The 27,347-nt window shown below is 45.6% G+C and overlaps 1 protein-coding gene across 6 annotated transcripts; it reads right to left on the reverse strand.

Annotated features, from left to right (window-relative positions):
- Positions 1–4,358: 4,358 nt before the first annotated feature.
- STK36 (serine/threonine kinase 36) lies at positions 4,359–27,317 on the reverse strand. Of its 6 annotated transcripts, none has more exons than XM_033112914.1 (27): positions 27,243–27,317; positions 26,674–26,848; positions 25,821–25,961; positions 25,632–25,709; positions 24,400–24,530; positions 23,914–24,163; positions 22,351–22,444; positions 21,898–22,067; positions 21,553–21,740; positions 20,935–21,034; positions 18,330–18,485; positions 15,513–15,692; positions 14,468–14,565; positions 13,904–14,009; positions 12,535–12,685; positions 12,244–12,371; positions 11,642–11,746; positions 11,218–11,316; positions 11,043–11,131; positions 10,699–10,762; positions 10,402–10,512; positions 9,309–9,383; positions 8,734–8,908; positions 8,311–8,458; positions 7,935–8,082; positions 6,656–7,402; positions 4,359–5,647 (listed from the first exon to the last, which is right to left on the reverse strand). In XM_033112914.1, exons 2-27 carry the CDS (start codon positions 26,755–26,757, stop codon positions 5,504–5,506), a joined length of 3,960 nt encoding a protein of 1,319 aa, XP_032968805.1. In that variant the 5' UTR covers positions 26,758–26,848; positions 27,243–27,317; the 3' UTR covers positions 4,359–5,503. The 6 variants fall into 6 exon arrangements, with proteins under 6 accessions (XP_032968805.1, XP_032968806.1, XP_032968802.1 ...); XM_033112915.1 differs by having other exon boundaries at positions 8,734–8,905; positions 14,468–14,568; XM_033112911.1 differs by having other exon boundaries at positions 14,468–14,568.
- Positions 27,318–27,347: the final 30 nt, after the last annotated feature.

Raw genomic sequence — 27,347 nt, forward strand, 5'->3', positions numbered from 1 at the left:
TGGGCAGCCTAATTTCAGACTTCTGGGCTCCAGAAGTGTGAGAGAATAAATTTCTGTTGTTTTAAGCCACTATTTTTTGGAAACTGGTTGTGGCAGCCACAGGCTACTTTGGTTCTTTAAGAAAATACCCTTTTTTTTTCTTTTTTTAATAGACACAGACATATATATTTTTCAGGATTAAATAAGATGATGCCAGGGATTTGCTTTTGCTTTAAAACACCCCAGTAGCAATGAGCACACCTGGCGCTCAGGTCTTAGTTTCTAGTACAGACAGTCCCCAATTTACGATGATTCCACTTAACATGTTTTTGACTTTATGATGGTGTGAAAGTGATATGCATTCAGTAGAAACCATACTTCAAATTTTGAATTTAATCTTTTCCCGGACTAGTGATATACACTATGATACTCTCTCGTGAAGTAATTAATTTTAGTTCAATGCTTCAAACATTCTTCAGGCCCAGAGTGATTTCAGCTGCAAGTTTATGGTGAGTACCCACACAACCATTGTTTTTCACTTTCAGTACAGTATTCAATCAATTACATGAGATAGTCAATACTTTATTATAAAATAGGCTTTGTGTTAGATGATTTGCCCAACTGTAGGCTAATGCATGTGTTCTGAGCACATTTAGGGTAGACTAGGTTAAGCTATGATGTTCGGTGGGTTAGGTGTATTAAACACATTTTCGAATCATAGTACTTTCAACTTACGATGGGTTTATCGGGACGTAACCGCATTATAAGTCAAGGAGAATCTGTACCATTCTGATTTAAAAGGAACCAGGGCTCCTTGGAGAAGTGGCTGATTCTAGAACCATGACAGGACAACACAAGATGAACCTCAAGGATCTCGTAGTACCAGAAAGAAGGTATTTAAAACAAAACTAAACAAAACCACATTGTTGGGAGTAAGTCACGGGAGCTAACTCAAAGAACTCCAATGACCAAAGCTGGAACAATGTGAGCAACAAAATTAAAGTAGTAGTAGTTTATAACCAAAGTATGAAACAAATATCCATGAGTCCCTAGTATAAATAAATGGTTGACTATGTTAAACAAATGTGGTAAAGAGACAAATCTATGCAGAAGAATTCCAAATAAATACTCAGCCCCAAAGGAGGGAGAGCATTACTCCCTACTCCTTAAGTGTGGGCAGCGCAGAGTGACTTCTTTCCAAAAAGCACAGAATAGAAAGGGGAGTGGGGTAGGGCAAAAGGAGTAATAGTAGAAAAATCTGACAAACACTACTTCAGCCAGGTAATCAAGGTCAATATCAACAGGCATAGATCATGTAGATAGTATGTGCCCTTGATATGTGATGAAAATGGAACATAACTTTTGTGATATTCCTCCCAAAACTGTAATCCCAATCTAATCATGAGAAACAGACGAATTCCAACAGAGGGACATTGTACAAAATGCCTGCCCAGTACTTCTCAAAATTGTCAAGGTCATCAAAAACAAAAATCTTCTGGGAAACTTACAGCCAGAGGAGCCCAAGGAGACAACTAAATGTAATGTATAATGAGATCTTGGAACAGAAAAGGGACATTAGGTAAAAATTAAGGAAATCTAAATAAAATATGAGATTTAGTTAATAATATATAAATATTGGTTCATTAATTGTAACACATGTATCATAATACTGTAAGATGTTAATAATAGGGGAAATTATGTGTAGGGGTGGAGTATAATATGTGTACTCTATACTATCTGTTCAATTTTTCTGTAAATCTGAAACTTTTCTAAACTATAAAGTCTATTGAAAAAAGAAAAACTACAGCAACAGAAATTTGCCCAGCCTACCTTAGCCAAGTGATCAGGGGTAACTTCACCAATAATGGGAAAAAGCAACATCATCAACCTCCAGATATGATGTACGAAGAGGACACATCATCACTTACGTAGTGTTTCTGCCAAAAATATATAACCTGAATCAAATCACCAGGATACATCAGATGTACCCAAATTGGCCAGTACTCTTCAAAATGTCAATCACTGTCAGAAAAAAAACAAAGAAAGGATGAGGAATGGTTCTAGATTACCGGCTAAAGAGAATTACAACCAAACACAAATCATGATCTTGGATTGGATACTGGACCAGGAAAAAAATTGGTATAAAGAACATTATTGGAACAATCAGCAAGATTGGAATATGAACTGTAAATTAGTTAATAGTATTATATCAATGTTAAGTTTCCAGGTTTTGTTCATTATACTGTGGTTATATAAGTAAATATCCTTGATCTTAAGAAATTCACTGAAGTATTTAAAGGTAAAAGGGCATGATATTTACAACATACTCTCAAATCATTCAGAAAAATATGATAAAATTAATTGTGGCAAAATGTTAACAGCTAATGAATCTGGGTGAAGGGTATTTGGGAGTTCTTTGTACTATTCTTAAAACTTTTCTTTAAATTTTTTCAAAATAGAATGCTTTTTTAAACTATAGCAATGACAAAACTAAAAAAGGAATAGGGAGAACTAGTGTCATAATGTTGGTAACAGCTGAATCTGTGGGATCAAGGTATGGGGGTTTATCATGCCATTCTCTCTGCTTATGTATGTTTGAAAACTTGAAGCTCCCTCCCCGCCACCCAAAAGGTAAAACACATATACGCTCATACACAGGCACAAATCTTCAAGCCTTCCAGACATTCTCTGAATTCCAGACACTACTCAGACCGTTCACTCCCAATCCTCTCAGCACTTTGTGCAATGATCGCTAGATATAAAATTGTTTTCATATTTCTAATCCTTTACACTGTATGCTCCCGAGGATGGGAACATGTTTCCTTATTATGCATCCTCGTAAAATGATTAAGTATTTCTTTATGCAATAGCCTAAAAAGTTTGGATGTATATTTAATTTCTCTACATCAAATTGTTTATGTACCAGATAAGCATGATCTCTCAAGCTAGTATTAAATGAATTATTTGAAAAAAAGAAGAATTCTTTCATAAGGTAACTCCCCCTAGTTTATCTTTTAGAAAAAAATCCAGATTTTAAAAAACAACATTGTATTTGCCTAAATCCAGGCAAGTCTTAGTTTAGTAAGTACTGTGGTTCTGTTAAAAACAAAAACAAAAGTTCTGATCTGGTAGAGATATACACTCATAGAAGTACTTATCAGTAACATTGTATGTTGCCCAGGATTTGTTTTAAAATACCCAAGTGAAAAAAGGATACAAGGTGATAGCTGTTGAAGCAGTGATGGCATTCACTGGGCTAATCTCTCTACTTTTGTGTGTATTTGAAAATTTCCAATTAAGACTCAACGCATTCAAAATGGAACTCCAGGTTTCCCACCCACCACCATTCCACTAACAGCCTTGCCTGTTTCAGTGAATGGCAAGTCTATCCTTCCAATTGCTCAGGCCAAAACCTTGGAGTCACCTTTGTCTGCTTTCCTTTGTTCACATCCCCACATCCAATCAGTCCAGAGATCTTACTTTCTCCATGTTCCAAATATATTAAAAAATCTGACCACTTTTCATCACTCCATTGGTACCACTCTAGTCCAGAATACCTGCATTATTACAATAGCCTCTTCACTGTTCACCCTGCTTTCCCATCCTCCCCGCCTCTTCATAGTCCATTGACACCAGAATGAAGAGTAACCCTTAGAACATAAGGCAGATCACAGCCTTCTTCTATCAAAACTCTCCAGGAGATCCCTCCTCTATTCAAAGTACGAGATCCACAAGCCTTCCACATCTGGTCCCCATCACAGTCCTGCGCTCATTGCCTATTCTTCTCCCCCTTCTTCCCTTCTTCCAGCCAAACTGACCTCATAGCTCCGCAAGCACTCCAGGCATACTTCCATCTCAAGGCCTTTGAAGAGATCATTCTCTCTGCCTGTGCTTTTCCCTCAGATAGCACACTGCTCGTTCCCTCATCTCCTTCAAGTCTGCTGAAATGTCGCCTTCTCAGTGAGACCTACCGTGACCATCCAACTCAGCACTCCTCATTCCCCTTCCCCTGCCTTATTTTTCTTCAGTTTTTATCACTTTCCTACATACTAGATGTAATTTAATAAGTTCAGTCTCTCCCACCAGAATGGAAAGTCTATGAGAGACAGGCACTGACTGGTATACAGAAAGGATTCAACAAATACGTTGAAGTGAGTTGAAATAATCTGGATAGGAGGAAATTATGGTGGTCTCTAGAAAGTAAAAATATTCCTTTTGCTAAAATGTGAACAGAGTCAATCAGTGGGCGATAAAGATGAGGACTAACTAAAATTCCTTGTCAAAACAAGGAACATCTGGAAGGCAGTCTTTGTGACAAGGTGTCACTGTCTTCCCTTAATGCTGCCATTTTGGAATAAACCTGTGTTTCTTCCAAAAAAAAAAGGAACATCTTTCACTTCTAAAACAGTTGGAATTTCAGGAAGGACAAAAGCAGTCTCCCATTTTATGGATGGAGAAATAAGGGCCCTGGGAAGCTTGTCACAAGGCATCCAATGAGTCGAGGTTTAAGCTTCTCAGTATGTTTCCAGCCGGGTTACGATTCTAACTAATGGGTCTACCAAACATCCCTTTCTGGTAAACTACATCATCTCCATACACAACTGCCCTACTAAAGCAGCTGGGGTTCCCTACACACTGAAACGCCACCAAATGTTAAATCTAGCCACTAAGCCCGCGATCTCAAAGCAATCTAATTTACCTCTCTGTTTAATCCTACCCTTTCCTATTTCAGCCCCACTGGCCTGGGCTTGGAAGTAGGAGTCCACATGTTGCTCATCTGGAGTGGTGCTTCAAGGAAGGAGGAGATATCAATAAGCTCCCACAGCAGAGTCTTGTGTGAATACGATACCAGGGCTTCCAGCACCACACAGCAGCTGAGGTGTTGCTGTACCTCCCAACCCCTTTCCCTGGCAGCTCACAGGAGGGTGAGGCACACCTTTTATTACAAGAGTTTACAAACATCTATAAAAATAATCATAATGAAAAAGATACACTTCCCACCCCCTCCCAATCATGGAATGCGGGCTATAGGCTGGGGAACCCTCCACAACAGACAGAGCGTTTATCCCCGCCGCCTAGAGCTGAGGCAGGCGCTGTCTCCATGTGTCCTGCAGTCAGTGTACCTCAACCCAGAAACTGCTAGGAGGATTACAGGAGCTCCGGAAAGAGATTCCTCAGGTAGGAAGCATCTCCCTAAGATCCAGGAGCACGTTCCTGGGGGTAAAGGCACAGTAGCAGAGAAAAAAACCCTGGATGTAGAGAAGGAAGGAATCTTCTCTGGCACCAATAGCAATGAAGTTAGTTTACTGTTTGAAATCATCCTGAATTTGGGGGGAGGAAGGAGCTTTGTACATAAATCTCTCCTAGTATCTTGTTCTCTAATCAGTGGAGTTGGCAGCCAGCTTCTCTCTCTTTTTTCATCTTTTTAACTCGCGGTTGAGTTGGTGGCTTGTAGAGCAGAAGAAGGAAGAGTTGGCAATAGTAGGGCAAAAAAGGCTGGAGGCTGGACCCCAGGAATCTGGGATCACGTGCTGTGGGTCGGCCTCAGGAGGTGAATGAGTTTCCTGCAGTGTTTGGCAGAGGTGGGCCTGGGACTGCTGTGTGGCAGTAACTGATTCCCCAGAGAGAGCAAGGCTAATTTCTCACTGGCACCCAGGGACACCAGCACCTGTGGGATGGAGAACAGAGGACAGTACATGATGTGTGAAAGACTCTCATTTGGCCGAGCAATTCCCACTCCAGAAAAGGAAGAAATAGGTTGTGTGGGAAAAGAGAAACCTTGGAGACAGGAATCGTCAGGACCACAGGTTGGTTACAGACCCAGAAACCAGTGCCTCAAGGGACCATGCACTTGTCCCCAGGAAGAGGTCCTGACTGCAGCAGTGATAGTAAGCCAAAAGGTGTGATTCCCAGCCATGGATCTGGACCAGTGAGTCTCATCATCGCCAAGAATCCCTTTTATTGTATCCTCATATGGATTGCCAGAAAACCCTATAATATATATCATTGCCATCGTGTTAAAATTGCATGAACCACCCAAGGCTACCACACTAAACTTCCTTATAATTTGGAGGTTTAGCCTTATCGTAGGTAGATGTGTGATTTCACTGGGCTGCTTATATATTGAAAACTGAGAAGGAAAGGCAGAATAAAGCAGTGGCTAAGAGTATGGGCTTTGGAGTCAGGCTCTTGAGTTTAAAAGTCCAATCTTACATACTAGCTTTGTGATTTGGACAAGTTATTAAATTCTTTGTGCCTCAGTTTCATAGCATGCAGAATTAGGAATAGCTTAAACCAGATAATGAAGTTAAAATGCTTAGCATGGTGCTTTTCACGTGGTAAGTGCTAAGAAAGACGGCATCTGCATGGCCCCCAGAATGAAACCACCCTATACCTCAACAGCTCTTATCTTCCCTCATCTCCCTCCCATGCAGCCTCTAGAAGAGACAAACAGTGGTCCTTGAGATTCCAGGCATTTCCCAGCCCAAGGGAGCCCTCTTCTAGGGTGGGAGACGGTAGATGGAAAACTCATCTCCAAGACACTGGTCCTGGGTTTCCTGCTTCCAGAGAGGGACACACCTCGGGTTTCTGGGTGTCCTAGTTTTTCAAAGACTATCTCAGAAAACTGCTCTGCAACACAAGCCACACCATGGTTCCTAAGTCCTCTGGGGTGTACCTGATGGATGCAGGGTTCCTGGCGGAGGCTCCGAAGGGCAATGAGGGCGGCCTGCTTCACGGTTGGCTGGGGGTCTCCACATGCCACCTCTAGGAGCCGCTGGGGTACTTGGCACTGTAACAGTTCTTCCCCCAACCCCTCAGGCCCCAAGTTGCCCAGAGCTGACACGGCATTGCGCCGGATACCAGCCTGAGGATCTCCAAGCAGCTGGGTCAGACTGGGCACCGCGGCTGCCAGGGCAGGCCCCAGGGGACCAGCCTGGTAGGCTGCATTGCCCAGAGCAAAGCTGGCGCTGCGCCGCACAGCAGGGTCTTTGTCCCCAAGCCCCAGCAGCAGAAGGTTGAGCAGTCCAGCCTGGCTCTGCAGAGCTCCACGCAGGGCCATACTGTGTTGCAGCAAGTGTCCCAGGAGCCCGTAAGTGCGGGCCCGCACGGAATTCTCTGGGTGGCCCAGGAGGCTGCGCAGGGGCCGATAGGACTCATCGGCGCCAGCCAGGAGTTCTTGGATAAAGAACAAGTGGCTGGGAGACAGAACCCGGGCTGTGTGGGCCAGCAGGGAGAGAAGGTCAGAGGTCAGCAGCGGCTGGTTACCCAGGAGGGCAACTGAGAGAAACAAGATGACGGTGCTAGGGGAGGCAGACATGGCGTTCACAAACTTGTTGAGTGAAGCGGGATCTGTGAGGGCCAGGCGTGTGAGGAGACTGATGGGCAGTTCGACCTGTGGCAGCGGAAGATGATGGCAGCAGACCTGGGCGAAGCGGGGGAGGAGAGCAGGGAACAGTAGTTCAGGGAGAGGGAGAGTACACTGCATCTCGACAGCCGGAAGGAGCCAAAAATCTGGGAGAAAACCCAAGTGCCAAGCTATAAGAAACACCCCAGAGCTGGGAGAGCTGACCCACAGGAGACAGAATAGGAGCCCCAAGAGAACAGGTCCTTTCCAAGTTCACTCCTTGCTCTGCTTGTCAAAGGCCCACTGCTTAATGCCAAAAACTGCCAGTGAAGGGATTCCTGACGGAGAAGCTGAATCGCCAGTACCTATACTGGGATGTTCTCCCCACGGGCTCCAACAGAGTCCAGCTAAGGGATAATGGAGGCCCCAGCCGCAGCTCCCACCACACGCCTCTGTTCAGGCCTGAACGCTTTCTCTTAGGTCAAGCCAGATGCTCCTGTCTTACAGGGGCCAGGGAGAAGCCTGGAGCTGTCGGGAAGGGAATTCGAGTGCACGAAGTGGCTGGCCATCTTCCTCTCCCACTTTCATGCCTGGGTAGCTTCCCATGTACCTGCAGCAGGTGGGCTGCGACTTCTGAGTCCCTGAGGTCAGCCAAGACCCCTACAAGGAGGTCAGCATCCACATCCAGGGCGAAGGGGAAGCAGAGGATCTGGCAGACAGAGAGCACCACGTCGGGGAGAAACTCAGAGCCGTGCGGCCTAAGGAGGGGAGCGGGGAACGATTTACTCGGTCTGGCTCCCTCACCCTTATCACTCTCCCCCACCCTCCTCCAATTCCCCAGTCCAGCTCGCCTTCCCCAATCTCAGCGATACCATTTCCTGCCTCACAGCTCAAGCTGTCAGCTAATTCTCTCCTGCCTTCCCCTTCTTACCCCCCATTGCAGACTCTCTGGATCTTTTGGTCTCCCTCCTCTAGTTCAGACTCACGCCTGGCCCAGCTGATGCAGGAAGCTGGGGCAAAGCAGGTGCTTCAGGGTGGACATGAGGATACTTCCACGCTGAGACAGGTGGTTCAGGCATATCTGGGGCTCTTGAATGAAGGTGGCCACCGCCAGGTTCAGCAGGGCTGCCACACCTGCAAACACCAAGAATGAAGACCCAGTAGAGCAGGCAAGGGTCCCCAATGCTCCTGTTCCCCCATGGCTCCCAGGGTTACCACCTATTCAGTCACCTCCCCCTCCCTGGGCAGCCCCAGTGTATATTCTGCCATCCTCTCCCCGGGCGGCAGCGGCAGCAGCAGCAGCAGCAGAAGCAGAAATCTCCATGGGCTAACCCAGTTCTAGGCCGCTTCTCTTGAAGAGGGAGCAATACGCTGGCCCCACAAAGGACGCCGTGCTAATGGAAAGGTACCTTGAGGTGAGATCAGTGTCCAGTCTGGCTCTGGGCTTTGTGGACTGGACAGCAGCAGCTCCTCTTCCTGTGTGGACACCTCCTCGGGGAGCCTCAGAGCCATGGAGAAGCGGTGCCACAGAGCAGTCCACATTTCGGAGCTAGTCACGTCGCTTATCAGGCTACCCTTCTCCTGCTGGAAACAAAAGGAAAAGAGGGTGGGTGGGGAAGTCAAAGTCAAGAATCAAAAGGCCTTTCTGCACTCCTATCCCTGACCTATGAGAAATAATTCCTTCTGTTTTCCCACCTAGGATTTCCCTGTTGTCTTAGTTCCCTTTCTTCTTACATCTTGACCCCCACCTCTCAACCTATGTGTAGGTCTACTGGAAACCAGGGAATTACAGCTTTTTTTCCCACTGAATCCCAAGGGATAAGCTGAATGGTTCCCTTTTTAAAGCTTCCAAGGGCAGGTGGGCCCCTTGTAAGGCCACCACATGCACAGTAGTTTGTGAGATGCTTCTTTAGTGTCCAGTGGCACCCCACAATGCCCATTTTCTCTCTCCTTACTTCCCATCCATCCTAAGATGCAGCTGTACCTGGGTGAGGAGCTGTAGCAGAAGGATAAGGAGACCATCGTAGAATCCACAGCCACCTGGTGGAGTCAGCCGGACCTGCAGGAGAGAGGGAGGCAGAATGCAGATCCTGAGAGGGATGAGGTGGTCTCACAGGCCTGTGCACCGGACTCCTGGTCAAGCAGGAAGAGCCTGGGGCCTTCCTCGGCCTGGGGCCGTGGGGAGAGTTCTTCTGGACTTAGGAGTCTTGGTTCCTGCCTATTCAGTCAATGACTAACTCTGTCCTAAAGACACACAGTCTGGTGGCGTCAGCAGACACAGAAACAATTATAGTTTAGGAAGAGACTTTCCAGACAAGAGGCTGGGGTGGGGGTGGGGGCTTCACAGTTGAGAGTGCCTAACTCTGCCTCCTGGTAGGATTAAAAGTTAAAAAGGCAGACAAGAGAAGGTAGAGGTGGGAAGGGAGAATATTCCAAGTAGAAGTCATAGCATACGTAGAGGCGGGTCATGAAACAGCATAGTGAATTTTAGAAATGGTGACTCGTTCGGTATAGGAAGATTACAGAGCCCAGAGGTAAGAGATGAGCTTTGAGTAGCCTGTTCAAGAATTTGCACTTTATCCCAGAAGCAGTGGGAAGCCACTGACGACTTATACCAGCTCCACATGGGCAAGACTTTTGTCTTTTATTCACTGCTGTATTCTCAGAGCCTACAATAGTGCCTGCTACTCAATACATATTTATATTTATGTAGTAAGTAATCAACAAATGACCAGATTTTCCTTTAAGCAAGATCACTCTGGTGGCAGTGAAGAAAATGGACTAGAAAAGAGGGCCTCAGAGAGAGCTCCTTTAGCAGGCATTGCCAAAGTCCATGAGACAGATGACGCCTTTTCCCTCTTTAGAAGTCCAGAGCGTTAACAACAGATCTGAAGCCCTGACCAGTCTGGGCTGAGAGGGGTCATTTATCTGGGGGCAGAAGGGTAGGAAAGACTCCTTGATTCCTTTAGCATTCCTTAGTTAACTCTAGGCTGGCTGGTACTCCAGCCTTTTCTCCATGAATGCAGTCCTTGTTTGACTTAGAGAAAACATGTCCACACAGTCCTGGCAAGCCTCACCTCCGCAGGGGCAGACAGGGCATGTGTGGCTGCAGCGATCCACTCCGCAGGCTGGAGGTCAAAGGTCACCCCTTGCTGACCAAGCTGTCCCAGGAGACAGGCTGCTGCACTCTGGAGAGTTAGAGAAGGAATGTCCAAATCTGAATGGTATTCAGCACAGGCAGAAAGATTTAGGTCTCTGTCCCAGGCCAGCAAAATGCCTCATAAACAGCTGCAAAGGGGATAATGACATCCCTGCTTCCAGAAGGGTTGGATGACAGGGTAAAAGGAGGAGGAAGATGAAGGTTGAAAACTCACCACAAGAGAGACGACGTGTGAATGGGTAAAGACAGCAGCAATCTCACTGCCTAGCTTCTCCACTCTGGAATAAGGAGATACATTAAGGAATGCAGCAGTGTGAAAGCAGGCCGGTGGGTGGCCTTCCCTCTCCCTTGGATGGCACTCGCCACCTAAGCTGCATGTCCGACTCCAAGTCACAAAGTTGGTGGGAATCCAAGTCTATTCTTGGTAGAGAAAACTTCACTCTCTCTATCCCAATCCCTTCTAAGGATAGGTTATAGGGTGCCACTCCCCATATTCTATGTCAGGGTGAGCTATACAAATGGAAGATTTCAGTGCAGAGAGCCTACTTTATGACTCACCCAGGAGGTAGATCTTGGAGCCGAAGGACAAGAAGGGAGAGGAGACAGAGTGTCACTTCAGTAGACTCTTCCCAATCCACTACCTTTACCTACAAAGGAAACCTAAATGATCAGAGCGACCTCGGAATCAGATGACGGGGCCACCATGAGATGCCCGCCTATATTGCTGGCCTACCTTGCCCTGGACCACCATGGACAGTGACTCTAAGACCAGGGGCTCTCGCCCTAGAAGATGGCACAGGGGCTCACTGATGTGGCAGCAGGAGTAGAGAACCTGAAGGGGTGGGGAGAAGTCTGTCAGTGAGCAGAGCAGCACCTGGGCTCCTATATTGGAAGGCTCGGCTGAAAGCAGGCTAGCCTCTCCACAGATCTGGCATCCACACTTGCGGGTGTTAGAGAAGTTTGGGCTACTTCCAGCTCTTGACGTACTTCTCAGTTTGGGTGAGGATGGGCTAACAGTGGGGCCATCTCAGTTGAGCAGATTTAAAAGCAGAAAAAGGTTCTGCAAGGGGATCTCTCATCTCTCTCCATGTCTCTCTCTCTCAGTCCTGGGGGTTAAAAAGAAATCTGAAGTGCCCGGAGTTATGGGCAGGCAGTACCTTGAGAAGGTGTAGGCACAGGATGGGATGCTGCAGGCCAGAGATGAGAGATGACCTCAGGGGGCTGTTGTCTTCGGTGAGCTGATTTGCCAAGTGACGAGAGATCTATAGGGACATAACTGAAGACTCAACCGGATTTCCATTATTCCAATCCTATCCTATCCTATCTTCCACTAGTCAGTACTCTCAAACCCTCGCTAGGCCCCGCTTCACCAGGGACCTCAGATCCCATTGCATTCCCGGTCTTCATGGCCAATGGAGAACCAAAAGTCATGGGCTTATTTAGCCCGTGTGGCAGGTACAGAGGAAAGTGTTGCTAGCCAACAGGGAACAGGAAATCTGACTCCTGAGACCTTGAAGAAGCATCACTGGTGGCTTCAGGTCAGCGACGCAACCACAAGGGCAGTTCGTCACTGAGCTCTGTAACCAAGGCCTCTGGGATTTTGGCTACATCATGGTCTGCAAATGGCCCAGACCCAGGCTTGGAGCAGTTTCTGCAAGTACTGAGTACAGGAAAGCACCACAGTTTATTTGTCTGCCTTTCTGAGAAGCTGGCAACTCTAGGAAGAAGGACGAGAAGAATGAGAGACTGCAGCTCAGACCTGCTCCTTGGCTCCCCAGCAGCTAGGCAGCCCCACAGGAGCAACGCACATGGCTGCCAGTGCAGAGGAAACGGCTCCCAGCAGATCCTCACTCTGCTCCCGCAGTGGCTGGCTCACTTGAGGGGCTCCTATGGAGAAAGGCAAAGAATGAAGGGTGGGGGCTAGCTGCTTCTCTCACATGGCTCCCTTCATTTGTTCAGTTCAGTTATTTATTGGGCACCAATTAAACGTGCAGAGCCGGACCCACTCAACAGTGAAGTCCAGAGAACCTTCCCTCCCTATGCTGGTTACCTGGAGGTGTGTGAAAAGGGAGCTGTGGAACTGTCAAGCCATGAAGGAGCCCGTCCAACACAGCCCGCTGTGTCGTCAACAGACTGGAGTAGAAGGCTTTGGAGATGGTCGAGCTGTTCCCATCCATGGCTTCACACAGAACAGTAAAGCACTAAGGGCAGACAGGGTTCACAGTAAAGGACACCAAGGCACGGTTAGCATGAGGGCGTCAGAAAACTGATTGGGCTTAGGGGAAGGAGCAAGCACCCCTGAACAGCCTGAGAAAAGAGGAGGAACACCCAGAGGGACGAGCTGTCTGATTCTAAGTATTTCTCGTACAGAAGATGCATTATAACGGCCTTCACATTTCAAGGACAGGAATTTCAGGTGTCATTCCTTCTTCTCTCTGATCAGCTGCTCCCTAGACGGTGTTTCTCAAAGTGTTACCTGCGACCAGGAGTATGAGAAGTGCTGGGGATTCCTGGGTCCCTATCAACCCAGTTTTCTGAGTCAGAATTTCAGGAGGCAGGGTATTTATCCCAAACTCCCCGTGCTACAAGGACCTGTAAGAAGTGCTGGCCAATAATGTGAGTCACTGCCGGCCAACATTTAGGTTAGATATTAAAAGCTTTCTGATTTGAAAGAGTGAGGGATGCTAAAATAGGCTCTCAGACTGGGAGAAATTGAATGGACTGCTGGCTAGAGGCAGGGATGTAGCCTAGATCTGTGTTCTCAGGTGCCAGTTTGAACAGCAACCAGGCAATCGTTTACTTCCTTGCACATGTTCCCCTGTAACTGCCTCCTCCAAGACTTTCTCATTCAATCCTCCATTCTCTTGTCCCTCACCTCCGGAGTTCAGGGGAGAAAACTCACAAGATGGAGAAATACTGGCTGATCTGCAAGTCACTTCAAGAAGAAATACTTCTATATGTGGTTCCCTGAAATAGTCCACAGGGCTTACTGCCTCCGGGCCTTTATGTAGGTTGCTCCCTCTGCCTGGAATATCCCCTCTACTTCCTGCCTCATCCACCTAGCAAACTTCTATGTACTCTCCAAATCCGAGCAGAGATGATTTCCTTCTTCAGGATTTCTTCTATGACCCTCGAAGGAGTGTTCATCTTCTTCAGTGGTGCTTCTGGATTTTATACCACGTTCTAATGGGCTTTCTACACTTTTGTCCTTGAGCACTTTACATCTGCCTACTAGACTATCCCTGGTCCCTTGAAGATAGGAGCTTTCTCTTACTCAAATTGCATATGGCACATAGTTGGCATTCAATGAATGTCTGATGTATTCCTTTGATCTAACCCTATCTAGCCATCAGATTGGGGATGGGAGAAACACGGAGAAAGACAGGAGAGACAGAAATGTGGAAATGGGAGCCGATTACCGTAAGGCTATCCCTCCGCCAAGTCTGCTCAGAGTCATCTGGCTGGGTCAGTAGTTTCCCCAACAGGTCCAGAAAGAGGTTGGCAGCGTCCTGAAATACCTGTAGGCTAGGGGGGGAAGTGAGCCCACGGTTTCTTCTCCTCTCTCTACTAAAAGCCCAGATGTGGTGAATGCATCCATTCTGGGCAGCTAAGAGAAGCTCTGCAAAGGAACACATCAGAATGCTCCCTCTTCTGTCCCCTGCGAAGCACACACACAGACTCACATACACACCCTCTAAGCCCCCTTCTTTGTCATTTCCCTAGGTTATTCACATCTTGATCCTTTCATTTAGTGTATGGTGATTGCTGACCCTAAAAACCTGAAAGTCTTGGGGCAAACTTGGAGGTGTCTCAGGGTCCTTACAAGGACTAGCTGGACTCTGAGGGGTCAGTCAGCTGATCCCTAAATCTGTCACAAATCACAGCTTCTCCTCACTTAGTTGCTTCCTAATGGAGAAAGGAAGAAATGGGAATAGAAATTGAAGCCAAACTGGTCAATAGAGCAAAACTGCCTCTCATCCCACCTGTCACTTGTCTGACTCCTCTCCAGATTGAAGGTACAGGCAAAGTAGGCCTGAATCGCGGCCATCAGGTCCCGTAAGAAGGTCCCATACCAACATTGCTGCCGAGGAAGAGGACAAAGAGTAAGGGCAATGTAGGGGATGGAGACAGAGACTAGAAACGCAGTAAAAAAAGGTATCAGGTATCCAATCAGGTAGACCAGACAGAATGGGGCACGGGGAAGAGATGGGCAGAATGGACAGAGAGAGGAGATCAGAGGTAACAAGTGGCGGTCAATGGGCTATAAATAGACTGAAAATGTGTCTGCTTTGACCTTAACAACATTTTGGAGTTTAAGAGATTCTGTTTTTCAAAACAGATCAAAATCTTTTCGAAATTTCTTTAAAACACTCAAGTTTAATATTCATCAGCAGAGTGCAGTTTTCTCGCTGCCTCAGCCTAGGTTCTCTTTATTCTGTCCTTGGCTCAGCTGCGGCAGGACACAGCATGGGGGAGACTCATCTCAAACACGCTGAGTCTCAATCCCAGCTCGTCCACTATCGTCTCCGTGACCATTTACAAGGTAGTGCCTATGTATGAGCCAGTCACTCTCTGGATTTCAGTACTCTGCTCTGTAAAATTGGGTCAATAAAGCCAAGGATTTAACACTTCAAAACACAGTACTCTAAATATTAGGAGATGACACATAAAATCTGGATTTCTAGCTTCAGTTGGAAAATTGGAAGACCTGGCAATACTGGGCCTGTATTCCCACATGGCGGCAGTAGGCTCTGGCTGAGGAGAGGATGTCCCATTTAGACTGGGCACGAGCTCTCCAGTTTATCACATTCCCCACTACTCACACGGTTCCACATCATCTACTTCCCTGGCTGACATCTGCCTGGCCTTAGAAGGCATTAGAGTTTGTAATTCATGGTCTACTAATGAGAAAGAGGAGGAAAGAAAATGAAAGGCAACTGGTCTGAATAGAGATGGCAGTTCGAAGAAGAGAAACCCAAGGAGAAGAAACTCCTGGAAGTCGTCAGAGGCCCCTCGCGTCGTGCTTACCTGCTGAATACTGTTGCTCTCCTGGCTATGTCTGAGGAGGCTGAGCAGCAGTCCAGGGAGTCCTGCCTCGCGGCAGAAGGAATATAAGGGAACAGAGTCACTGCAGCTGGATAGAAGACTGCTCAGGACCTGGAGTGCAGGAAGGATGCGGGAAGCGCCCTCCAGCATGCCTTTCAGGATCTGAGTGAAAGAAGGAGGCATCACTGTTATCAGAGATAAAAGGAGAGTCACAGTCACCAAGTGTCCCCAAGGAGTTGGCGTATCACCAGATGTTGCCATTCCTGTCTCTGGGAGCCTAAAGCACAGAGAAGGAGAAGAGGGAAATAGGGAAACTGTACCAGGGAAGAGGATTACAGATGGTCACGTCACCTGACTTATAACAGCAGTGAACAAGAAGGAGGGGACCACCCCGCAGGATCTCTCTGTCAGGCCCAATGCCATTCCTGCCTGCTCCCTCCCTTCTCCAGCCCTTCATCTTAAAGACAAAACAAAACAAACGCACGCACACTCACGTACACACTTCTGAAAATGAAAAACAATGGACACAAAACCATGTTATTCAACTCCAGATAGACAAAACAATATTATTCAACTCTAGATCGGGGTTGACAAACTATGAGCTACAGGCTAAATGAGCTAAATAAGCCTACCACTTATTTTTATACAGCCTGCAAGTGATGGACAGTATTATATTTTTAAATGGTTATTCTTTAAAACGATATTCTTCAAAAGAAGAATAACATTTACACCAAGTGTTTTACAGTATGCTATTCACTATTCTAAATCTTTTCACTTACATGCTCATTTAATCTTCACAATAACCCTTTGAAGTAAATATAATTACCCATTTTATAGGTGAGGAGATTGAAGCATCCAGATAGGTTAAGTAGTCAATAATCACACAGCTAAAGAGTCGCTTCAGATGGAATTCCAACTCAGGAAGTCTTACCCTGGAGGCAGAGCTTTTAACCTGCTTCCCTACTGAAAAGTTGTCCAACACGAAGAGGACACTGTGTAAGGGCCAAACGCGAACCAGTTGCCACGGCAATTCACTGAGGAAAGGCGAGTCTTTTCAACAAGTGGTGCTGGGACGATTGTATATCCACATGCAAAAGATGAACTTAGATCCCTCACACTGTATGCGTACACTTCACATTGTACACAAAAATTAACCCAAAGTGGGTCAGAGACCTAAATGTCAGAGCTAAAACTAGAAAACTTTTAGGAAAAAACATAGGAGAAAACCTTCAAGACTTTGGGTTTGGAAATATTTCTTAGATACAATAACAAAAGCATAATCTACAAAAGGAAAAAATGGTAATTGAGCTTCATCAAAATTCAAAACCCTTGTGCTTCAAAAGATACTCTTAGGAGAATAAAAAGACAAAGCATGGAATGGGAGAAAATATTTGCAAATCACGTATCTGAAAAAGATCTTGTATCCAGAATATATAAAGAACTCTTACAATTCAATAAGAATACAAACAACCCAATTTAAAAATGAGCAAAGGAACTGAATTGGTATTTCCCCAAGAAGATATACAAATGGCTAATAAGCCAAGATGCTTGACATTAGTCGTTTGCAAAATGCAAATTAAAATGACAATGATATACTATTTCACACTCACGAGAATAGCTATAATTAAAAACATAGACAATAATACATGTTGGCAAGGATGTGGAGAAATGGGGACCCTCATACATGGCTGAGAGGAATGCAAAATGGTGATGTTCAGCAGTTTCTTAAAATGTTAAACATAAATCTACCATATGGCCCAGCACTTCCACTCCTAGGTATCCACCCAAGAGAAATGAAAGCATATGTCCACAAAGACGTCCATGTGACTGTCCATAGCAGCGTTATTCATAAAAGCCAAAAAATGGAAACAACCCGAATGTCCATCAACTGGTGAATGGACAAACAAAATGTGATGTATGTCCATATAATGGAATACTGATCAGCAACAAAAAGGAATGAAGTACTGATGCACGCTACAGCATGAGTGAACCTCAAAAACATTAAGCTAAGTGAAAGGAACCAGAAAAACTCTATACTGTATGATTCCATTTATATGAAATGTCCAGGAAAGGCAAATCCATGAGACAGAAGGTAGATTAATGGTGGTCTGGGACTGGGGTAGGAATGATGATTAACTAACTGGGTCTGAGGGATCTTATTGGGGTGATGAAAATGTTCTAAGATTGGATTTATGGTGATGGTTTCACACTTACTAAAAATCATTAAAACAGACTTTAAAGAGAGGGGCAGAGATGCAGGCAGGATATTTCAGTGAGTTCCCAGAAAGGAAGATCACTGTGTTTCCGAGAAGCAAGGAAAGGCTTTGTAAGAGGGAACACTAACTATGAATGCCAATTAAGCAAAATGTTATTCCCTAAAAATAAATCGTATTCTTCTCGTTAGTATACCCATTATAGAAAATATTGTGTAGTTGTTACATCTATATTTTTCATTTTGTCAATAAATATTTTGTACAAATGTGTTTTCTCTCACTGTAGAAGTACTTACATAAAATGTCCTCCATTTTTGCCTCGTGGCCCACACCACCTAAAATATTTACCATCAGGAATTTGCGGACCCCTGCTCTGGATAAATACTCTGCCCTTCAGAAAGAGAAACCCGAGGCCTGCTCTTTCTGTGTTACTAACAGGTTAGCAAATCTCCTAGAATGAAGCAGATGAACTGAAAAACAATTGAAAACGGACAAACTTTCTCTTTCTCCTTATGCCAATGTTTTTTAATGCCTCATCTGTGAAAATAGTCTCAAATCCCCTCCACAGTATCCTTCTGTCTGTCACCTGTGCTCCAGCCTCATGCAGCTGACTCTGGATGCGCTGGCAGAAGTCAGGATTGCACAGCAGGGTAAGAGGGGCTTTCAGCTGGATGGGCACAGGCTCGGTGGTCGCTAGCAGGTGTTGCCACTCATCGCTGCCGTCATTGTCACTGTCTGGCTCCTGAGGCACAAGGGAGTAAAAGAGGTCATGAGAAGTATGTAAGGTTGAGAGCAGTAGCTCCCAATCTGGGGGACCATGAAGTAACTGCAAACCACCAGTGACTCCATTGACACAAATGCATTTTTTCAGACACGAGTTTAAAAAGCTATAGAGCTGGTAGTAAGTAAGAGGTCTTGAAAAGTCTGTTGGAGAACACTGGTGTGTCTGCATAAAGAGATACCTAGAAAGATGTCTGTTGTAGCATGGTTTATAATTTTAAAAATTGGAAATGACATAAAGCTGGTCAGCACATCCCTATTAGGAAATACCATGAAGTTATTAAGAAGATTGTGGTACTGACGATGTATCTCTTATGTAGTATTCCTACCAAAAATGCATAAGGAAATTCCTTCTTTTTTTTCCATTCCATCACCAAATATTTGATCCCTTTTTCCCTCATCTACCACCTGCCTTCCCCCTTCCCCTCTGGTAACCACTAAACTATTGTCTGTGTCTGAGTTTTTGGTTTACTTGTCTTGTTCTTTTGTTGCTTTCAGTTTAGTATCCCACATATCAGTGAAATCATATGGTTCTCGACTTTTTCTGTGTGGCTTATTTTGCTTGGTCAGATTTTGAGGAATCTTCTACAAAATAACTGGTCTGTGTACCTCAAAATTGTCAGTCACAAAAAACAAAGACTAGGAACTGTTCCAGATTAAAGGAGACTGAAGAGGCAAAACAACTAAATATAATACCTAACACTGGATTGGATCATGGACCAAGAAAAAAAATTTTGCTATAAAGAACATTACTGGAGCAACTGGCAAAATTTGAACATGGATTGGAGATTAAGTAACAGAATTATATCAGTGTTAAATTTCTGACTTCTATAAATGTACTGTGTAGCGCAAGTGAATGACCTTGTTCTTAGGAAATATGCACTGAAGAATTTAGGGGTAAAGGGACATGACTACAACATATCCTAAAATCATTCAGAAAGTTGAGATGTCCATATGTATATATGGACATATCTGTATATATCCCTATACATAGATATACAGAGATAGATATATAGATATTTATATATATATATCTATATAAATATCTATATCGATATAGAGATATATATCTATACACACACACACACACACACACACACGGTACCAAAAAAATGTATACACATTTTAAGACAGGAAAAAACTATATTAAAATTGTAATACTCAATATATACTGAGGTGCTCAAAGTGGTTACCATCAGCATAATTTCCTTTCTTAAAATGTGTATACGGGGCCGGCCTGGTGGCTCAGGCGGTTAGAAGTCCGTGCTCCTAACTCCGAAGGCTGCCGGTTCAATTCCCCCATGGGCCAGTGGGCTCTCAACCACAAGGTTGCCAGTTCAATTCCTTGAGTCCCGCAAGGGATGGTGGGCAGCGCCCCCTGCAAATAAGATTGAACACGGCACCTTGAGCTGAGCTGCCGCAGAGCTCCCGAATGGCTCAGTTGGTTGGAATGCATCCTGTCAACCACAAGATTGCCGGTTCGACTCCCGCAAGGGATGGTGGGCTGCGCCCCCTGCAACTAGCAACGGCAACTGGACCTGGAGCTGAGCTGCGCGGTCCACAACTAAGACTGAAAGGACAACAACTTGAAGCTGAACGGCACCCTCCACAACTAAGATTGAAAGGACAACAACTTGACTTGGAAAAAAGTCCTGGAAGTACACACTGTTCCCCAATAAAGTCCTGTTCCCCTTAAAAAAAAAAAAAAAAAGTGTATACTTTTTTTGGCACCCTCTGTGTGTATGTGTGTGTGTGTATGTACATATATGTAGATATATGTGTATATATCTACGTACGTATACATATATATATATATATATATATAGAGAGAGAGAGAGAGAGAGAGAGAGGGAGAGAGCGAATCATAGGCAAATATGGTAGAATTTTAACAACAGGAATTCTTTGTGGTATTCTCACAATTATTCTTTAAGTTTGAAATTATTTCAAAAAGTTAAAACCCTAAAAAACGCAAAAGATTGAGGTAGAACTACATGTTCAGATGTGGAAAGATCTCTAAAACAGATCATATGGTAATATAGGCACGAGGCAAAACAATACATATGGTATGAACTCAGTAATGTAAAAAACAGCCAAACTATATTTCTATGTGTACATATACATATATGTAAAAGTACAGAAAGTTTGGAAGGAGACAGACGAAATTAATAACAGCAGACACCTCTGGGACCTAGATAAGGTTCAAGAGGGACTTCCATTTTACCTATCTATCCAATTTTTAATAATTGGGATAACTGTGCAATTAAAATCTATAAATTAATAACAAGAAAGCAATTTTGAACACACGGGGAGCTCATACTTGGAGGGTTGGGAATCACTGCTCTAGAAAAACATCTACCCAGACCCAACATCCCATGGCAGGAACAAGGCCAAGAAGAGCCCCCAGGGCTCACCTCTTTTTCTAGGTCCACTGCCTCAGTGGTCCCCTGGCCCGCCACCTCTGGCCTCGTCTCTGGGAATGCTTGTTCACAATCCTGGGTGATCCGGTTTTCTCTGGCAGAGGAAGCAGGGAGTAGGATGAGTTCTAGACCTGTGAGGCTTAGGGATCATTAACTTGTCCCTCCCTCTGGACCCAGGATAGGAATGAAGAACAAGCCACATAGGACTGGAAAGAGGAGACCTCCTTCTAGGATAAGGCAGGACAGGATATGTTGACCACTACACACACATCCTGGACTACCCTCCCACTTCGAATCTTATTCTCAAGTCTACCTTAGCAGTTTACACCTGTGGCTCCCAACTCAAATAACCTTCCCATTTTCATGGAGATGATTCTTTCCCTTTCAGTTAATGTACAACTGAGGCATAGAGGAAAGGAAAGTTCCCACGTTTCCTGATCGATCAGGAAAGTATGTGGCATTAGAATTCAAGGACCTAGGACTCAGACTCGTAGGGCCATGTCCATATTTAGGCAGTGGCTGTTGACAGGGACCATGTTGTATTTGCTTTGGCTAGAGCCCAAGATCTGCAAGATACTTCACCCTGTAAATCCCTGGCTATACCCTCCTCACCGAGGTGCTGGGGGGGCCTCTCCAGCACCCCACTCAGCCCAGCTGTTCTTCATTTCTGAGGCCATGATCCCAGCCAAGAGGCCTGGTTCCTGAGGACTAGCCCTTAGCCTGGGCAGTGGGGCTGTGCCAGCAGCCACCCTGCTGGTCCTGTCCTCTTGCTCAAGGGCAGGTCCTGTGTTGTGGTGTTTCTGTGGGAAGTAGGCAGGAGACACGGAATGAGAACTATTTCGTTGCCATAAGGCAGTATAAATCCTATTTGTGGCTCTTTCCCAACCCTAGAAAGTCATCTGCCTTCTCCCACAACCCTCAGTCATTAGCCTGGTCATGTCACATATTCCCACAGACCTTCTTCTTGGCCTCCGCAGCCATGCGCTTATAAGCTTGACGCAAGATGCGAGATCGATTGCCCTTGGGGGCCAGCTGATGCACCTGTTGGTCCTTTAGGATCTGAAGTTCTGGGGGGAGGCGACTGGTGAATGGGGTACCCAAATCTGGGTCTGCTGGTTCGGTTATTACTGCAGAGGGAAGGGGGGAAGACATTATCATATAGGAGCTGTGCCACGTCCACTGGGCCAGAGACAACTTCAGCGTCTCCAGGCTTCTGTGGAATATCACTTGAACAAAGTGACAAAGAGGGAGGGGGGTTGTAAGGGAAGCGGCAAAGGTTTGGCAAAGGCCTAGTAAGAAAGTTCAAACTGGAGAGGTAAAGAGATATGTTAGATCCAGATGTTGGGGGAAGGTGGGTGGATTGAGAATACTAGGGAAGTGCAAAAGCCCTGGGGAACCCTAATGACTCACTGGTGACACGACCAGCAATAAAGGGGTGATGTAAAAGGTCTGGCCAGGCCAGACGCTGCTGGGGGTCCTTGGTGAGCAGTCCCTGCAGGAAGTTCTGTGGAGAGAAAAAAATCCCCCATCAGCCTTCACTTCTCTATACGCTCTAACTCGTCAGCAGAACCTGCAAGCCAAGACTCCGGAATCTGATCTTACAGAAGACAAACTGGTCTTGATCACACCCTCTTTAAACCTATCCTTAGGCCTCATTTCCCTGGCTGAAATCATGGACAGAACTCACTGCCTTATCTCCTGGGGAGCCCCAATTCTTGTCCACAGACATTTTGGAAACTCAGAAGGAGAAACAGAAATTTCAATGTCACCAACTTTGTGAAGAAGTGAGGAAAAAACTAGGAGAAAGAGTGGGATGTCACCTTCACAGTCATCTTCAGAAAGCAAACATTCAAAGGAGTGCCCAGCTGCTCACTTTGCCCTCCCTTTGACTGCAGTTTGTTTACAGCTGGGGAGGAACAGACACATTTATGGTTAAAAGCACATTCACACAGGTCTTATGGAAAGATGTGTTTGGGAGCACTCAAAACCATACATCTCTCAACAAGTGTTCAGATGGTAGAGGGGTAGGGAGACTGTCTCTGAAAAGGGTACATCGTTATGAGGTATCTTTGGGGAAATCCTCAATGGAGCCTGAACTAGGAACGGAAGATACTAGGTTATGACCACTAGAAGATACTAGAAGATACCAGATTATGACCACTATTCAAAAACAAAGTGATTAGGATACCATGGCTCTGACTAAAGATACCTGCAGATCTGCCCTAAGGGAGAATGAATATCCTATGTATATCACCCACTTAAGTTTTCTTTATTTAGATTCTTTTTGATAATTACTTGGGCCTCCTCAACAAAATAGGTTGGGGAAAAACCTGTCCCTTTTCATCTTAAAGCAAAGGAAAGTTATAATGAAATTTCACTCTGAGAAAAGGTTGCATTTAAATTCCGTTCAAGGCCCAAATTGCCCTAGATAAGAAATAAAAAGCGTCAACTTTTTTTCCTCCCTCCTGCCCCCCACTCCTCCAGCCGGCTGAGACTTAGGTGCAGCTGCAGGGAGCAGGCACCGTCTCTATCATCAGCCCCTACATGCTGAGCTAGCCCCACTAGCTCTGGCCATTTGGATATCTGAAGAATCCTTCTTTCAGGAAGAGGACTGAAAGCTGCATTGGCAAAATCAGATATCATCTAGACATTGCATCTGATAGAAAATAAGTGAAACAGAGTTTATGTAAAAGGACCACTATCTGCCTCAGGTGTCTTGAAAGCCCCTTTCCGTTGTGACACAGGATAGCCTGGCCCATGGAAGGGCTGCCATTCATAAGTTGGGCAGACCTTAGAACACCCTCCAAGAATAAGCCCCTGCAGTAAAAAAAGGAAGGCAGCTTGGCCCAGCTCCTGCCTTAATTTAGTAACTGCAAAGTCCTGTCTCAGCTCTGGGAAAGGATTTTGGAAAAGGGAACAGGAGCAGAGGGAGACAGGTTTTTGATGCAGAAGTAATCTCCCTTTCTTTATTACCTTGAAGCAAGGACTAAAGGTGGGGGGCCAACGCACAGGATCCTTGAGAATGAGGTTGACCAGCTGAAAGATGCTTGTGGTATAGAAGGGAGGGGTCCCTACAGCCAGCTCATACAATATGCAGCCCACAGACCAGAGGTCTGCAGTGTGGTCATACGGTCGCTCTTCCACCAGCTCTGGAGACATGTAGAGGGGTGTGCCTTTGATGGATGTCAGCACCATCGTGTTGGTGCTCATAGCCCGGGCAAAACTGCAGATGATGGCATGAAAATGGAGAGAAGATTGTCAATCAAAACCAGACACGGTCACTCCTCCTCCTTATTGTCTGAGATATCCCAAACCCAAAAAGAGAGAGCACCTTCCAAAAGACCTAGTGGGAGTTCCAGTCTCCATTTCAGGTTCTAAAATGAGGCCCGAGTAAGCCATGTATGTGGTCTAAGACTCCCTGCAGAACGGGAAGCAGACACGGAAAGTCAGGCTCCTCACCCAAAGTCACAGAGCTTGATGCCACCACCCTTGGCAAGGAGAATGTTCTGAGGCTTCATGTCCCGATGAAGGATGCGGTGGGAATGCAGATAATACAGGGCTGACACCAACTGGGCAGCAATGGCCTGAACCTAGGGGTCAGTCAGGTGGGAGGAAGACAAGAGAGGTGAGAGGAAGGAACCTGCTGACAAGCCCAAAGACTCCTCCCTAATACGACAGTGGCTGTGACTTTCCCCTTCCTTCTCTTTCTTTCAGAGCTTCACACACTACCTTCCACAGTTCTTGCTCACTTACTCATTCACTCTTTCATTTGCTCATTCATTCAAAGAAAATTTATTACGTCTCACTAGCTGCATGACCATGCGCAAATTATCATACGCCTCTCAGATTCATCATCTATAAGGTGACAATAATGATACCACCTACCTCATAGGATTATTGTGAAGATTATATTAAAGTATGTAAAGCAATGTAATGCTCAGAATGGTGCCCGCACTTAGTAAGCATTCAATATATGTTAGCTGTTATTCAATGAGACAATATCCCTTTCTCAAAAGTAGTCAAAGAAACAAGACAGACAAAAGGAATGAGATGATGACTTACAAATAATGATGAGTGCTCATAAGGAAATAGAATACTGAGATAGGAAGTCCTGAGGGTGAACTACTTGCGAGAGTACAGAGAAATCCCTAGAATAAGTGTGGATGGAAAATGTGTTCAACCAAATCCCACTGCTAACCAGTATGTCTTGGTGGCAAATCTTACCCACAACCCATATACCGTCCAGCCCACTCTGGTACCACCACACTGGCTCTTCTTCTGTAACACTGCCTAATAACAACATTAATAATAGGTAACTATGTTGAAGACTGTGTGTCAGGCACTCTTTTAAACATTTTTATATGAATTAACCCATTAATCATCACAGTAATTTTATGAGATAGACACTATTAATATTTCCATTTTAAAAAGAGGAAACTGAGCACAAAGAGGTGAAAGTAACTTTCACAAGAGGATCCAGTGAGAAAGTGGCAGAGCCAACCTTTGTATTCAGATTTTGGCTCCAGAGTTGATATACTTTGTTGTCACACCACACTGCCTCTATATACACCTAGGCTCTAGTATTTTTCTCAGTTTTCAAAACGGAGACTCTCGGCACCTTCAGCTTTCCCTACCAGTCCTTAACCCAAAGAGAGTCAGGGGTGGGGAAAAATTGGAGTCAGGAGACATACCTGGTCTTCTGGAAGTTTTCCGTCGTCTTCCAGGATCTGAAAGAGCTCTCCCTCAGCATAGTCTGTCACTACCACCACCTGAAGGGAGAAGGGAAAGGCATTGATGGCTCCAGATTTATGCATTCTGAAGTTGGGAAATTCCCGGGACCCGTCTTCTTGGGGAGAGATGACCCCAAACAAAAAATGCACCTCTTTATCAGTCTCAAAGCTGTCAAGCATATGCACGATGTTGGGATGTCGCAGACCCCGCATTATTTCAATCTCTCGTTGCAGATTCCTCAGCTCCTTCTCTGAGCGTCCCAATTTTGGAATGAACTTCAGGGCCACCACCTGTCAGTGGTAAGATGAAGAGCCAAGGCCTAACCACCCTATTGAAACATTAGCCTCAGAGCTCCAGAACTGAGACTTTAGATTGAGCAATTCTCATTACACCTGCTTTTCTTTCACTCCACTTTCCCAATGGTGCCTTGGCCTTACCCAGGCTTCCCCTACCCCTTGCCCTAGGAAGAACCAGCATCTGCCAGACAGATCCCTTTGGTGGATTCTGGGCGAGGTGTTCTGATCTAGGTAAAGAACTCAAGATATAAGGGATTTAGGAGGAAAGGAGGGAAGAAAAGATGATGAGAGAATACAGTTCGGGTGGTTTATTGCTTCCTGCATGGAACGATATTCATAGTAATAACACTATTTAATTATTGTTTACTAGGTGCCAGGCACTGTACTAAGTGATGCAGTGTGACATCACATTTAATCCTCAAGCCCATCAATCAGATACTGTTCTTATCTTCACTCTATGGATGAGGAAACTGAGACATAGAAAGGTTAAGTAAGTAACTTGTCCCTAGTTCTAAAGCTAGAAAGTTGTAGAGCTAGGATTTGAACCCAAGTAATCCAATTTCAGAGCTCATACTCCATAAGAAGTATGAAAGAGTCCATGCCTTAGGAACACAGGTTAGTTTGAATGTTTCCCTTCTGGCCCTATTTCCCCCTGGAGTTGGGGGTGCAGAATCCCAACCAAAAGATACCCCTCTTTGTTCACCACCTGAGCACTGTATTTTCTCCGACCCTTGTACACCCTCCCAAAAGAGCCTTCTCCAATCATCTCCAACACGTGGTACTTTTCCATGACAGAGGTTTCAGGATCCCTCAGAAGACAGAAGATAGAGATGGTGGTGAAGCGCTACCGCTCCAGAGACAGGTCCACATATCTGGAAGGCCTGGTTCGGGAATGGAAGAAAACTTAATGTTAGCCGCCTGGCCCTGTCCTCGTTTTCATTTCAATCCTGGCCTCAAAACCATGGTAGGGTGGACTGGATGACAAGATGAGATCTTGGAGTAAATAGAATGCCTCTTGTAGTTCTCCTTCTTTTTCAACCTCCTCCTGTCCCCTAACTCAAACTCGCGCCCAGCCGACCCAGTGTCCCCCTCCTTCCTCCACGCAGCCTAGCCCACGGTCCACTCTCCCTCCACTCAGCCTCGCTCACCCGACCCCGACCGCCTCCAGCCAGCCTCGTCCATCGATCCCGCCCCTTCCAGCTTCCTCCAAGTTCTTGCCACTGCCCACCTCCTCAGCACCCCAACCCACACCCTCTGCCCGCGCGCTTCCCACACCTGGAGCCCCTCTCGCAACCCCAGCCTAGGAGCTTCAAGCTTTACAAGCCAAGGCCAGCCAGCCCTGGCCTTCAGCCCTGCCCCTTCTGGCTGCCTGCGTGCTTT

This window comes from Rhinolophus ferrumequinum, chromosome 8 (genome assembly GCF_004115265.2).
Source record: "Rhinolophus ferrumequinum isolate MPI-CBG mRhiFer1 chromosome 8, mRhiFer1_v1.p, whole genome shotgun sequence".
NCBI classification, from domain to species: Eukaryota; Metazoa; Chordata; class Mammalia; order Chiroptera; family Rhinolophidae; genus Rhinolophus; species Rhinolophus ferrumequinum.